The sequence below is a fragment of the Brachyistius frenatus genome, unplaced genomic scaffold, assembly GCF_029030835.1.
Source record: "Brachyistius frenatus isolate BFR_SWC_R1_liver_20210118 unplaced genomic scaffold, ASM2903083v1 Contig_308, whole genome shotgun sequence".
In the NCBI taxonomy this organism is placed as follows: Eukaryota; Metazoa; Chordata; class Actinopteri; family Embiotocidae; genus Brachyistius; species Brachyistius frenatus.
This window is the reverse complement of record NW_027210907.1, coordinates 271,163-281,803: the sequence shown is the minus strand read 5'-3', so window position 1 is coordinate 281,803 and position 10,641 is coordinate 271,163. Positions and strand designations below refer to the sequence as shown.

At 43.4% G+C, this 10,641-nt stretch overlaps 3 protein-coding genes across 3 annotated transcripts; 1 reads left to right on the top strand and 2 right to left on the bottom strand.

Annotated features, from left to right (window-relative positions):
- The first annotated feature begins 716 nt into the window (after window positions 1-716).
- On the top strand, window positions 717-4,481 carry LOC138635450 (zinc-binding protein A33). Its single transcript, XM_069722919.1, has 9 exons — window positions 717-750; window positions 1,090-1,238; window positions 1,337-1,435; window positions 2,161-2,336; window positions 2,404-2,497; window positions 2,603-2,731; window positions 3,425-3,503; window positions 3,814-3,840; window positions 3,952-4,481. The coding sequence occupies exons 1-9, from the start codon at window positions 717-719 to the stop codon at window positions 4,479-4,481; spliced, it is 1,317 nt and encodes a 438-aa protein (XP_069579020.1).
- On the bottom strand, window positions 3,934-7,242 carry LOC138635436 (CD209 antigen-like protein C). Its single transcript, XM_069722901.1, has 5 exons — window positions 7,161-7,242; window positions 6,644-6,745; window positions 6,382-6,542; window positions 5,575-5,699; window positions 3,934-4,982 (listed from the first exon to the last, which is right to left on the bottom strand). The coding sequence occupies exons 1-5, from the start codon at window positions 7,231-7,233 to the stop codon at window positions 4,865-4,867; spliced, it is 579 nt and encodes a 192-aa protein (XP_069579002.1). The 5' UTR covers window positions 7,234-7,242; the 3' UTR covers window positions 3,934-4,864.
- Window positions 7,243-8,361: 1,119 nt separating this feature from the next.
- Window positions 8,362-10,627, bottom strand: LOC138635426 (receptor-type tyrosine-protein phosphatase H-like). The gene is made up of 5 exons (XM_069722889.1): window positions 10,311-10,627; window positions 9,967-10,227; window positions 9,352-9,615; window positions 9,146-9,243; window positions 8,362-8,974 (listed from the first exon to the last, which is right to left on the bottom strand). The coding sequence occupies exons 1-5, from the start codon at window positions 10,534-10,536 to the stop codon at window positions 8,912-8,914; spliced, it is 912 nt and encodes a 303-aa protein (XP_069578990.1). The 5' UTR covers window positions 10,537-10,627; the 3' UTR covers window positions 8,362-8,911.
- Between the last annotated feature and the right edge of the window lie 14 nt (window positions 10,628-10,641).

Genomic DNA, 10,641 nt, shown 5'->3' with positions numbered 1-10,641 from the left:
TTTACAGTAAGACCTGTCGATTTGCGTCACTGCCGCTGATAGCCAAGAATTTATTGCCGTTATATAAAAGTTATGGGAGTCTGCCTCCGTGTTGACACGGCAACCAGGAAGCCGGCGAGGGTTTAAATCAGAGATCTGTGCGTAAAGTTTCCCTCGCCACCTCGGAGGCCATAAAAAGTCCAAAGATCAGGGAGGCGCAGCGAGACAAATAGATTGGACGAGCAGAGGTGTCCGTCCAGTCCTCTCAGCCGGCAGAGCGTCACCACCGCTGCACCGAAGGTACGGCAAACTTTACAGAAAACTGTAGTACTGATTGTTGGATTGTACAAATGCATGTACGTTTATGCACTTCATATTGAATTTCTATAATATATCATATTATATGTTGTGTTCATTTAAAAACAGGTACCTGGACAAAAAGTTATTGATTATTATTTACAATCAAATAAACTCATTACAGAGCGAATATACTGGATATGTTTGTGTGCCAGTGAGTCACGTCCACATTTTTAGCTCCAATTTATTTCAATGTCGATGTTTTTTGTGTTTCAAATTACCACCGACAGTTTTATTTTTTTACTTATTTTGAATTTTCTACTTTTTTGATGGACTACATTCACACTGCAGTTCGGTACTTTTTTCTTCTTCCACCACTGGACACCAAACTTTTTTTTTCATGCGATCTCTTGTACACAGTGAGGAGCGAGGAAGCCACCATGGAGGTGAAAAGCATCCTGAAGTCCGATAAAAGTAGGTTTATTAATGTCACTGCTGATGACACTTTTCATCATGTGTGTGTTTCATTCATGAACTTACAATCTTTTTTTTTTCTGATGTGGGAAAAATAATTGGAATTCAATCATCATTAGATTCAATCGGATGCTCCTGAACAGCGCCGACGCATCGGTACCGGATTAAATCCAAGCGAATACACTATTTCAAAAGCTAATGATGAGATCTGTTGGTTGTTTAAAAGCACCGGTTACTCTTAAGTTTGATCTACTTCCTCTGTTGGAAACGTGAACGTGTGTGTTGCATGAACTGATATTAGCTGAGACTCAAACAGCCGTTTGTTATTTCCCATATTAGGGTTGAAAAAAGTGCTGCCGGCGGAGGACGACAGCACCACCCAGAGCAGCTCCATCGGGGTCGTACGCTGGGCGCTGCCCGACGAGAGCGTCCAGGTTCACAGCTCGGCCCCCAGCCGACGGGCCGAAGACACCCCCAAAAGCTCACAGGTAACCCCCGCAGGGCTTAAAACCCCAAATGTCTCGTCCCCTTGTTGTTCAGTGTTTTGCTGTTCAGGTTTGTGAGCGACCTGTTGTGTCTGCTGCAGCAGCACCCTCGTCAGAGCGGCATGAAGGACCTCCGCAGCCTGCAGGAGTGCGTGCAGTTCGTCCAGCACTGGAAGGAGCAGGTGGACCAGGTCTGCAAGGTGAGACCTGAGGGAAGGAAGACACACACACACACACACACACACACACACACACACACACACACACACACACACACACACACACACACACTAAGTTATTACTTAGTGACAATCACAAATGTCAAGAGTATAAATTCAGTGAAATGTGTTTAAAAAGAGAAGTGGCTCAATGGTGGATAAAGTAGACAAGAAGAGGAAGTGATGTTAAAGGTTTGCATGCCTCATTTTGAACTCTCATTTTACTACTGGGGCTTTTTTGCCAACTCGGGATTTAAAAATAAATAAATAAATAAATAAAGTGAGACTAAAGGCTTTTGATATTATAAGAAAAATGAGAGAACAGTTTGTCACAAAGGAATGTTTTTTTTTTTTAAGTTATGATTGTACAAGCGTTGCCACGGGGAACCATTGCTTGTTCATGAAGAAACTGATGACTAGGTTAATTGGGTGGGTGGATGCTGAATGGAGACGTGTTTATTGACTCTTTTACAGCCTGGTTACATGAACTTACACCCACCACAGGGCCGGGCATGTGTGTGTGTGTGTGTTGTGTGTATGTGTGTATGTGTGTGTGTGTGTGTGTGGGGGGGGGGGGTATCGCTTTAACCACTTGACATCTGCGAATGGAATAACTTCCCACTCGAGACCTTTTTAATGGTGTCATCGCCTCCGGAGGACTTCGTGGTGCCGGATTGTGTCTGACCGTGTGCGATGTGTTCCAGCAGGGCGGCGACAAACCAGACGACGGTAAGAAGGAGGCCGAAAGTTCAGACCGGCGCACCGAACGCAGCCTCGAGGAGAGCAGGAAGCTGATCCTGGAGTGGGCCAATGAGCTCCGTCATGTCCACCAGGTCAGCAGCGCTCACACCGGTTTCTCTCAACTGCTGATCGAACTCGTAGCGTGTGAATGTTTACTCACCGATTCGGCGTCCTCAGCTGCTGAAGGGGACGCGCCGGCCGTCCGACAGTCAAGAACGGGAAAGTAAAGAGGACGAGGACGGCAAGGAGGAGGCGCATCTGAGGGTCATGGAGTGGGCAAAGGAGCTGCAGAAGGCGACCGAGGTGAGGAGTCGCAAAACCTAAAACTAAAAAGGCCCAAATAAAGTGCCAGGGTTCGACAGAAAACAGCGGCGAAGGTCACGGCTGAAATGAGGTATTTGTGCGCAGAGTTGCGGCGTGCAGAGCGAGGAGGTCGGGAGAGTGTTGAGGCTGCTCGGCCTGAAGAAGAAACGGCTGGTCAACCTGCTGCCTCTGCTGGAGTTCATCACCTGGTCTCTGCTCAAGGAAGACAGCGCGGTGAGGAAACGTTTCTACCGGATCAGAGCCGCACTTTCAGAAAAGAAAACGTAAAATGTCAGGCGATCTCATTTGTTTAACTTCAAATTGAGTGAAAAATGAGGCCGAAATGAAACGAACTCTGGAAAACTATCTGAATTCAAAGATTATTTTTTTTTTTTTATTGGTTTGATATGGCACAAATAAACCAGAGTTAAAGCCCCTAAAAGAGAAGCTCAACGAGTTCAACATCAAAACCAAGTCTTTAGTGTTCAGTGCCGTGAAACCATTTTACATAATGTGTGATTTGAGTGAACTTTGCTCCTTTTGTGTGTGCAGAGCTTCAATAAATGAACTCTGTTTCAGTTTACGCGACCAAGATCTGCTTTTGACCAGATAACTTCAACAACCTGTGGTTTTTACAGCCGGCAGTGAAGATTCTGCTGATAAAAAATAAAAATAAATGAATAAATAAATCACCACATTCGCCGACGATGGTGTGTCGTAAGGTTGACACGTGAAGGGCTTTGCTGTGGATGTCGACTCTTTACGACCCGCCTTGTGTTTCGCCATAAACCCCAACCAGATTAGCTCTGCACCAACAGTGTGGAAAAAGTGTTTATGGATTTTCAAACATTATCATAAAAGAGTAAAAAAAAAATGAAATAATGCTGTTCTGAGAATAACATTTTGAATTTATTTCTTCATTTCCAGAAAATGATTCCACAGTTATGGTTACTGGCAAAGCAAAGAACCTGGAAAGCAGGAATTCCACGATACATCCCAAACTCAGGTGAGTGTTTCCCAAATGTACCTTTTTACTTAAAGGAAAAAAGACTGAAAGCTTCTTTTATTGCCTGCGAGTTCCTGATATAAAGCAATTTGATCATCTCATGGTGTATTTCTATTAGCAGTTCGGTTGATTTTTGTTTTCAGAGACCAGGAAAATATATATATATTAAAAAAAAAGATATATATGCAAAACAAAAATACAAAAACTTAAAAGATAGGAGTCTTAATCTTTGGGAACTCCCGGTTCAGGCCGTGTGAAATCATCACATCCACTGCAACTATAACCAACTCAACGTGTCTCTGTTTTTCAGTTTGGAGCTGGATTTGCAGCGCAACAGGTAAATTAATTTCTTTTGCTTTTCTAATCGTGACAGAAAACCCACCAAATATTACAGCTGCAGGATAATTAGCTCATTTATCTCTTTTTAAAAAAATTTTTTTTATTGCAGCCAATGTGATTCTCGACCCGATGACCAACCACCCGTGGCTGGTGCTCTCGGAGGACCAGCGTCAGGTCCAGGAGGGCCACTCGGAGACCGAGCCGGCTCACAGCACCCAGCGCTTCGACAGCTGGCCCTGCGTGCTCGGCTGGGAGGGCTACAGCTGCGGCCGCCACTACTGGGAGGTGAACATAGCCAACAACGGCTACTGGCGCGTGGGATTGGCCTCCGGCAGCTCCAAGCGGGAGGGGCGCTTCCCCATGACGCCGGAGCAGGGCTACTGGACGCTGTGGCGCAGCACGCTCCACTTCTACGTCTGCAGCAACCCGGAGACTCAGCTGCCCGTCGGCCTCGTGCCCCGGCGCATGGGCATCTACTTAGACTACGAGGGAGGCCAGATCTCCTTCTACAACGCGGAAACCAAGTTCCACATCTACACGTTCACAGGAAGCTTCAAGGAGAAGCTGTACCCGCTGCTGGCGCCGATGGACGGCCGCGCGCTCCTGACGGTCCTCGAGCCGCACGAAATCTCAACATGAGAGGGGTGAAAAGTCAAAACTCCCGCTTGACGCTTCAGAAGAATTCAATTTAACGTGAGGAAAATGAAGTTAAAACGGTTTCGACAAAGAAAAAAACAACAACAACCGTCGTCAGTTAAATCTAAACTTTCAAAATAAAACGGAATTTTGTTTTCTTCAGAAAAAAAAAAAAAAACGGATCTAAAACAAGCTGAAGCTTCAGTTAACAACATGTACAAAGAACGGATAATGATGTTAATAGGAAGATTGAAGTGACGGATCGTGGCACTCTGAACGTACACGCAGCCTTCTTTAAAACAACGTCAGACTTTGAGATTTCTATCAGACCGAAACAAAAACCGCTGAAACTGTAGACGGGAGGCGTGTTTGGATCGTCTGCGTTGTCACGACTCTTTCTTACAAACCCAGGGTCCGTACGCTTCGCAGTCGGCGGCGAAGAGACTCCCACCTCCCCTCAGGTCCGCACAGTCCCTGTGATCGGCGTCCCAATCTACCGTCACCCTATAAAAACACGCACACGTTTTGATGAATGATGTGTGAAATATTTAAAATACACCCCAAAAAAAAAAAAAAAAAAAGAGCCCTAATTTTTTGTCGTACGTCTGTGTATGTCAATGTATATATGTATATGTCTGCTCATATTTATTATAATGTTGTAATAAAAGTAATTTGAACTTAAATATTCTTTGTTTGTTTTTTTATTCACACTTTCAGCCTCTGTGTTCGGCTTTTTGTATAATTAAAAGTTCTTTTCTTGTTTTTTTTTAACTCTTTATTTTAAAGGTTTGTAATTTTTTTTAGGACATTTCCTGAAAAAAACAAACATGTAATACTAATTTATATAAAGTGCTGTTGGTGCAGTTTGTTTTGAAGCTATTTGTATCCTACAGAGTATTTCAGTCAGTGTGTTGCAGGTCAGCTGAAAATACAAACATTTTTCAACGTGTGTATTTTGACAAAATAGTTTTCAACGATAAAAGACTTCGGCGCACAAACAAACAAACACGGTGAGCTGTGATTGGCTGGACTAACGTGATGTACTGTGAATTGACGTCTGTCAATCATGATCTGTATGGAAAGATCCAGGACTCACGGCATGTAGTGCTGGACGTCCGTCCCGTCCCCCCACAGCCACCGACCCTCCTGCTGGGCGTCCGTCAGTCCCACCCACAGGAAGGGAAACCGGGAGAACGTGCTCATCACGCCTTGAAGAAAATCCTGTGGTGGAAGCAACATTTAAAAAAAAACAACGTTCATTTCATTCAAGGTTGTTTTTTTTAATGGGCAGTTTTTTATTTATTTTTGTGAATCTGAGTTCAAATCAAACGGACTTGATGAGGCTTAATTGTTCACGACTAAGTTAATAAACATTCAAATTTAAGGACAAGTTCATGGAGAGCTGAAACTTCCAGAACTGCAAGTTTTTAAGTTTACGTCCCTGATGTCCTTTTTTTTTTTTTTTTTGCGCCAAACTCAAATTAAACCACATTAACTCTTTTTGGCTTTTTGTTTAGTTTGATCTTTTCGAATGCATCTTTTTTTTTTTTTTTTCATTTTTATTTTCAAATTCCATTTTATGTTCCTTTGTATTTGGACTGCATGTAATTGTGCTGCTGTGAAGCCCTTTGAGCTGCATTTCTTGTATGAAAGATGCTAAACAAATAAAGTTTATTATTGATATCATTATTATCTGTGTTTGTGGTGCTGGTTGGTCAAATATCTTTGTTGACTAGTTAGATGTTGAGTTTACTCTCGCCTCTTTATTCAGTATTTATTCTCTGTGTATTCTTAGACTCCGTCTCTGGAAGTCCACTCTACTTGGGTTTCTCAACAGCTCCGGTAGTTCCCACATGGCCTCCGTTTGTAAGAGCTACACATTCCCTCCGCAGCGCGCCGTTACCATCTCTGCAGAGTCCTCGATGACAGCCAGGCGGCCGTCGTGCCGCCGGCAGAACTCGGCGCTCTCGTTCCACCGCCGGTTCTCCTGCAGCCCCGGTGAGAAGAAGTAGCAGCGACGTCTCCACCAGCGCCAGCCGGCGGGACACAGACGGCACCTGGAGTCTGCGGGTGGAGGACGAAAATACAAACCAATGAAAAAAAAAAACCGCCGCCACAGATCTCACCTGGAAACGCCCCCGTTCGCAGGGTGTTCGGCGAATCACCTCGAGTGACGTCGAGGAGCATCAGGTCCAGACGGTGGCGCTCTTCTCGGCACCGCTGCAGCTTCTCGTCCGGTGTTGCAGAGGTCGGATCCGCCGCCGGCGCTGCCGTCCGTGTGACCGACGAAGGCAAAATATTCATGAACGGATCATAACTGAAGAGCAACCGAGTTAAAATGATGAAGAAAAGATTGTCCAAACGCTGGATTATAGCAAAACCTTTATTGGATTATCTTTTTAAAACTATTTAGGGAACTACAATACAAAAGGTTGTTTATCATTTTAAGAAATGTAGATGGAAGAAAACATGGAAACTATAACAGATCTTAACACAATTGATAGATTTTGTAGATTTAATTTTTGTGAAAGAGTTTTGAGAGGAATAAGTTAGCAGCAAAACTCTGTTTACATATTCGAAGAACACAAACAGAAATAAACTGCTAATTGTAAATCATACATACAGATCGTCCAACGTACGATTTATACGAATGCATGTTTTCAACTCGAGATTCAGACTCACCAAATGAGACGAAGGCCAAAAGGAGTCCCGCGACCACGGCTGCTGTTACCACGGCAACGGCCACCCCAGCCATCACGTGACACGTTGGACATGATCCTGCATCTGTAACGGTTAAAAAAAAAAAAAAATTAAGAAATATTCCTCAGTTATAACTTTATATACGAGACAAAAAGCTTTTTTTTTTTTTTAAAGGCACCACGCAGGCATTTAAATAATCAAATCATTAACTCGGATTTATTATTCAAACGTCAGTAAAAGAGACAACCGAGAACTTAATAAAGAACAAATCCACAGGTTTAAAACCTCGTCTGCAAGCGCTCTTCATTTTTTTTACTTGCCTGTACATTTTACAATTTGACCTCCTGACAATCGTTAAGATTAAAACCGAGAACCTCTCGGATAACTTGCGCTTCGAAAACAGTAACTGCTTCGCTCGTGGTCGATGCGTCTACGTCACCACACACGTACATTTGAAAAACTGCGAAAGCACGCGACACTTTTTACTCTCACATTTTAAAGCTTTATTTGATTTGATTTTTTGTGTGTGTGTGTCGTTGCGTGGCGAGAAGCCGTTTTAAAACTGACCTGCAGGTGTTTCCCTCTCGTCTTCCTCCTCTCGGCGTCTCGGCGGTGAATCCACGCTGCTGCTCGGCGCCCTTTCAAACGGCTTCTGACTCATATTTGCGGCATCTTCTCATTTTCGCACGTTTTAAGCAGAATAAAACGTGAGCGCCCCGCCTCTTCCTCATATCGTGAACCGTTTCCTCTCAACACGGGAGCTCCGAATTAGTAGTTGACACTTTCGAGAGGAAGCTGGCGGAGCGAGCAGCCGACGGAGGCCTTCACGATCCCAGCCCGAAGGCGTCGAAGGTGTTAAGTCTGTTCGCAAACAGCTTTGTCTTTGAGATGCTTTTTTTTGTTTTGTTTTGATGTGACTTTCAGACGCTCCTCCGTGTTTTTAGGAAAGAAAAGGAAGACGGTGCGTTAATCTGGTTTTGGTCACTCAGTTGTCCGCAGCGTATTAAATTGTGCCGAGAGTAAAATTGAAGAAAATCTGAGTTATAGAATTCAAAATGTTGTTTTAGATTTGAATTCATTCATTTAAAACATCAGACACAGATATACCATATTTTTGTTAAGAAAGAAAATAGATACAAATTTGATTATATTGTCTTATTAAGGGAAGATTTTTTTTTAATTTTTTTTATACATGTCTACATATCATGTGACTGTTTTGTCTTTCTCAAATTGTGGATATAACGAGTTAATTGTTTTAGTTATCCCTTTAAAATAATGTTTCATAAATTCTTACTTTTCTTGGGTGGAAATGAGATTATATATAAAGTATGTGCAAAATATTGAGGACAAATAAATAAAAACAAGACGAATTGAGAAAACGAATATTATTAGTTGCTACATTCTTGTTTAGAAATGTTTCCACTTCCTTCCTATTTTTTTGGTGTTAGTTATTTTCGTACATTTTTGACTGCTAAAATTCAGACTGTAAAAGACGCGAGTCAGCGTACATTATAATGGATTATAACATTTTAATTCTTGTGACTGAATAACACAACAACTCACAGCAGCTTCGTATTCTATTTTCCTAAAAGCACAAAGCTCACAAAACTAATATGTTTGCAGAATTCCCACCACAAAGAAAACTCTTCTGGCAAATGTACATTTCACCGAAACAACTTTCAAAACCAACAAAATAAAAGCGTTGTGTGTCGGGTTCCTGCGGGGTTTTTTTTTCATACTTCTTTTAGTTCCCATTTAATCTCTTCCTTCAAAAGTTGCCGAAAATGTTCTTCCAACTGCAACGAAACACAAAACAGATTCACGTTTAGATCAACATTTCCTTTTCGTGCTCCAAAAACCTGCCGAACGTGTTTTCGTATATTTGTTTGTACATTTGATGAACTTTCACTGTGAAGCTAAGAGTGTTTCTTGATTTGTTTCCCTCCACCGCGCGGCGACGGACCCACCTGTTCAAATACTCTCTGTTTGGTGGTGCTGTTGTCACAGAGGAGGGACTGGGGTGAAGAGCACATCATCGACAGACCGACTTCTATCGGATCGGGCTCTGGGGAGCGAACAGTTATCGGTTATATAGCGTTTTAAATTCGTTTCTTTTGCTCCGACAGCAGCGCGGATGTAAAGTATTCAAACCTGCCCGAGTGTTTCGTCCCACCTGTGCGCACCGTGACGGATCCTGGAACACTCGTCAGACCGCCCGCCACCGTGGAAACCTGAAAACGATAACTGGATCCAGACTTCAGGTCGTTAAACGTGTGGGTGGTTCTGTCGCGGACGGTGTCGCTCCAGCTTTGGCCCCAGAAGTCGGAGCTGATGTTGACGACGTACGTGGCTTTTTCGATGTTGTCCGGAGCCGTCCACGTGAAGGTGATGCTGTTTTGATTGCCTTCGCCTTTGACGTTAGTGGGCTCAGACGGCACTGAAAACAGGAAGCGAGACTCATTTATCAGAGTATGGACACAATTTTCACGATCAGCGTTTGGAGTTTCCAATATAATTAGATTTTCTTTAAAAATTATAATCCAGATTTTCATCCAACCCAACTGTTTTTGAAACTATTCATGACTATTATAAAGGAGCTATTAACCGTTCCAGGATCCTTTTCTCCATCTAATTTATTATTTACTGCTCCAACATTCTTGTGTGCTTCACTTTGGCTTCATCTTGCTTTTGAGTGGCTCATCTGAAGTCCATCTGACTCTTTGGATTCATAATCCGTCGTAATAATAACAGCTTTAGTGTCGTATTAAGTCACAGAGAGACGACTCACAGGTGAACTCGGTAAGCGTCATCTGCGGGCTGACGAGATGTCCGCTAACAACGAAGACGACCACGGTGTATTTGGAGGAAGTCTTCAGTTTGGTGAAACACTTCTTAGGCTGTTTTTCACCTTCAAATCGTTCTACAGGCTTCCGGTCCAACTTAAGCTCCACGATGAAAGATAAGTCGCTTCCCGGAGGAGGGGTCCAGGAGGCGCAGAAGGAGGTGTTCTTTGTGGACAACGCGATCAGTTCTGAAACCGGTCCGGGACCTACGCGACACATCACAGAGTCAGATTAGTGACGGTGAACGCAGCGCGGAGGACGTTTCTGCCAAGCAACAAAAAGGAGTTACTGGTGTTGTTGAAGATGGTAGAACTGTCGCCCTCCAGGGTGTAATTGGCCAGCGCCGTCACGACCAGCTTTATCTTGCTGCCCATTGGCAGGTTCATGACCCGCATCGAGGTTTGGCTCACCACGGTGTTAAAGTACTCGCTGTTACAGAGAGAAACAGTAACACAACTAAGAGACGACAACTGCTGCTGCTTCGCAAATGTACCGACTTCTACAGGGGGACACATTGTGAGAAATTCTAATATAACACCAGGTTATTACAGCTTAAAACATAGTTGGACAGTTTAGGACTTCATCCAGTTATAACTGTTATCAACGTGTTAAATTATCTT

Coding starts and splice junctions, on each gene's coding strand:
- LOC138635450 (XM_069722919.1), top strand. CDS start 717: ATGGAGGTGAAAAGCATCCTGAAGTCCGATAAAA. Junction 751..1,089: donor CATCCTGAAGTCCGATAAAA/GTAGGTTTATTA, acceptor TTCCCATATTAG/GGTTGAAAAAAGTGCTGCCG. Junction 2,498..2,602: donor AGCTGCAGAAGGCGACCGAG/GTGAGGAGTCGC, acceptor ATTTGTGCGCAG/AGTTGCGGCGTGCAGAGCGA.
- LOC138635436 (XM_069722901.1), bottom strand. CDS start 7,233: ATGGCTGGGGTGGCCGTTGCCGTGGTAACAGCAGCCGTGGTCGCGGGA. Junction 6,543..6,643: donor GCTCCTCGACGTCACTCGAG/GTGATTCGCCGA, acceptor CTCCACCCGCAG/ACTCCAGGTGCCGTCTGTGT. Junction 5,700..6,381: donor TCGAGGACTCTGCAGAGATG/GTAACGGCGCGC, acceptor CTTCCACCACAG/GATTTTCTTCAAGGCGTGAT.
- LOC138635426 (XM_069722889.1), bottom strand. CDS start 10,536: ATGTGTCCCCCTGTAGAAGTCGGTACATTTGCGAAGCAGCAGCAGTTG. Junction 9,616..9,966: donor GACGCTTACCGAGTTCACCT/GTGAGTCGTCTC, acceptor TCCTGTTTTCAG/TGCCGTCTGAGCCCACTAAC. Junction 8,975..9,145: donor AACAGAGAGTATTTGAACAG/GTGGGTCCGTCG, acceptor GTTTCGTTGCAG/TTGGAAGAACATTTTCGGCA.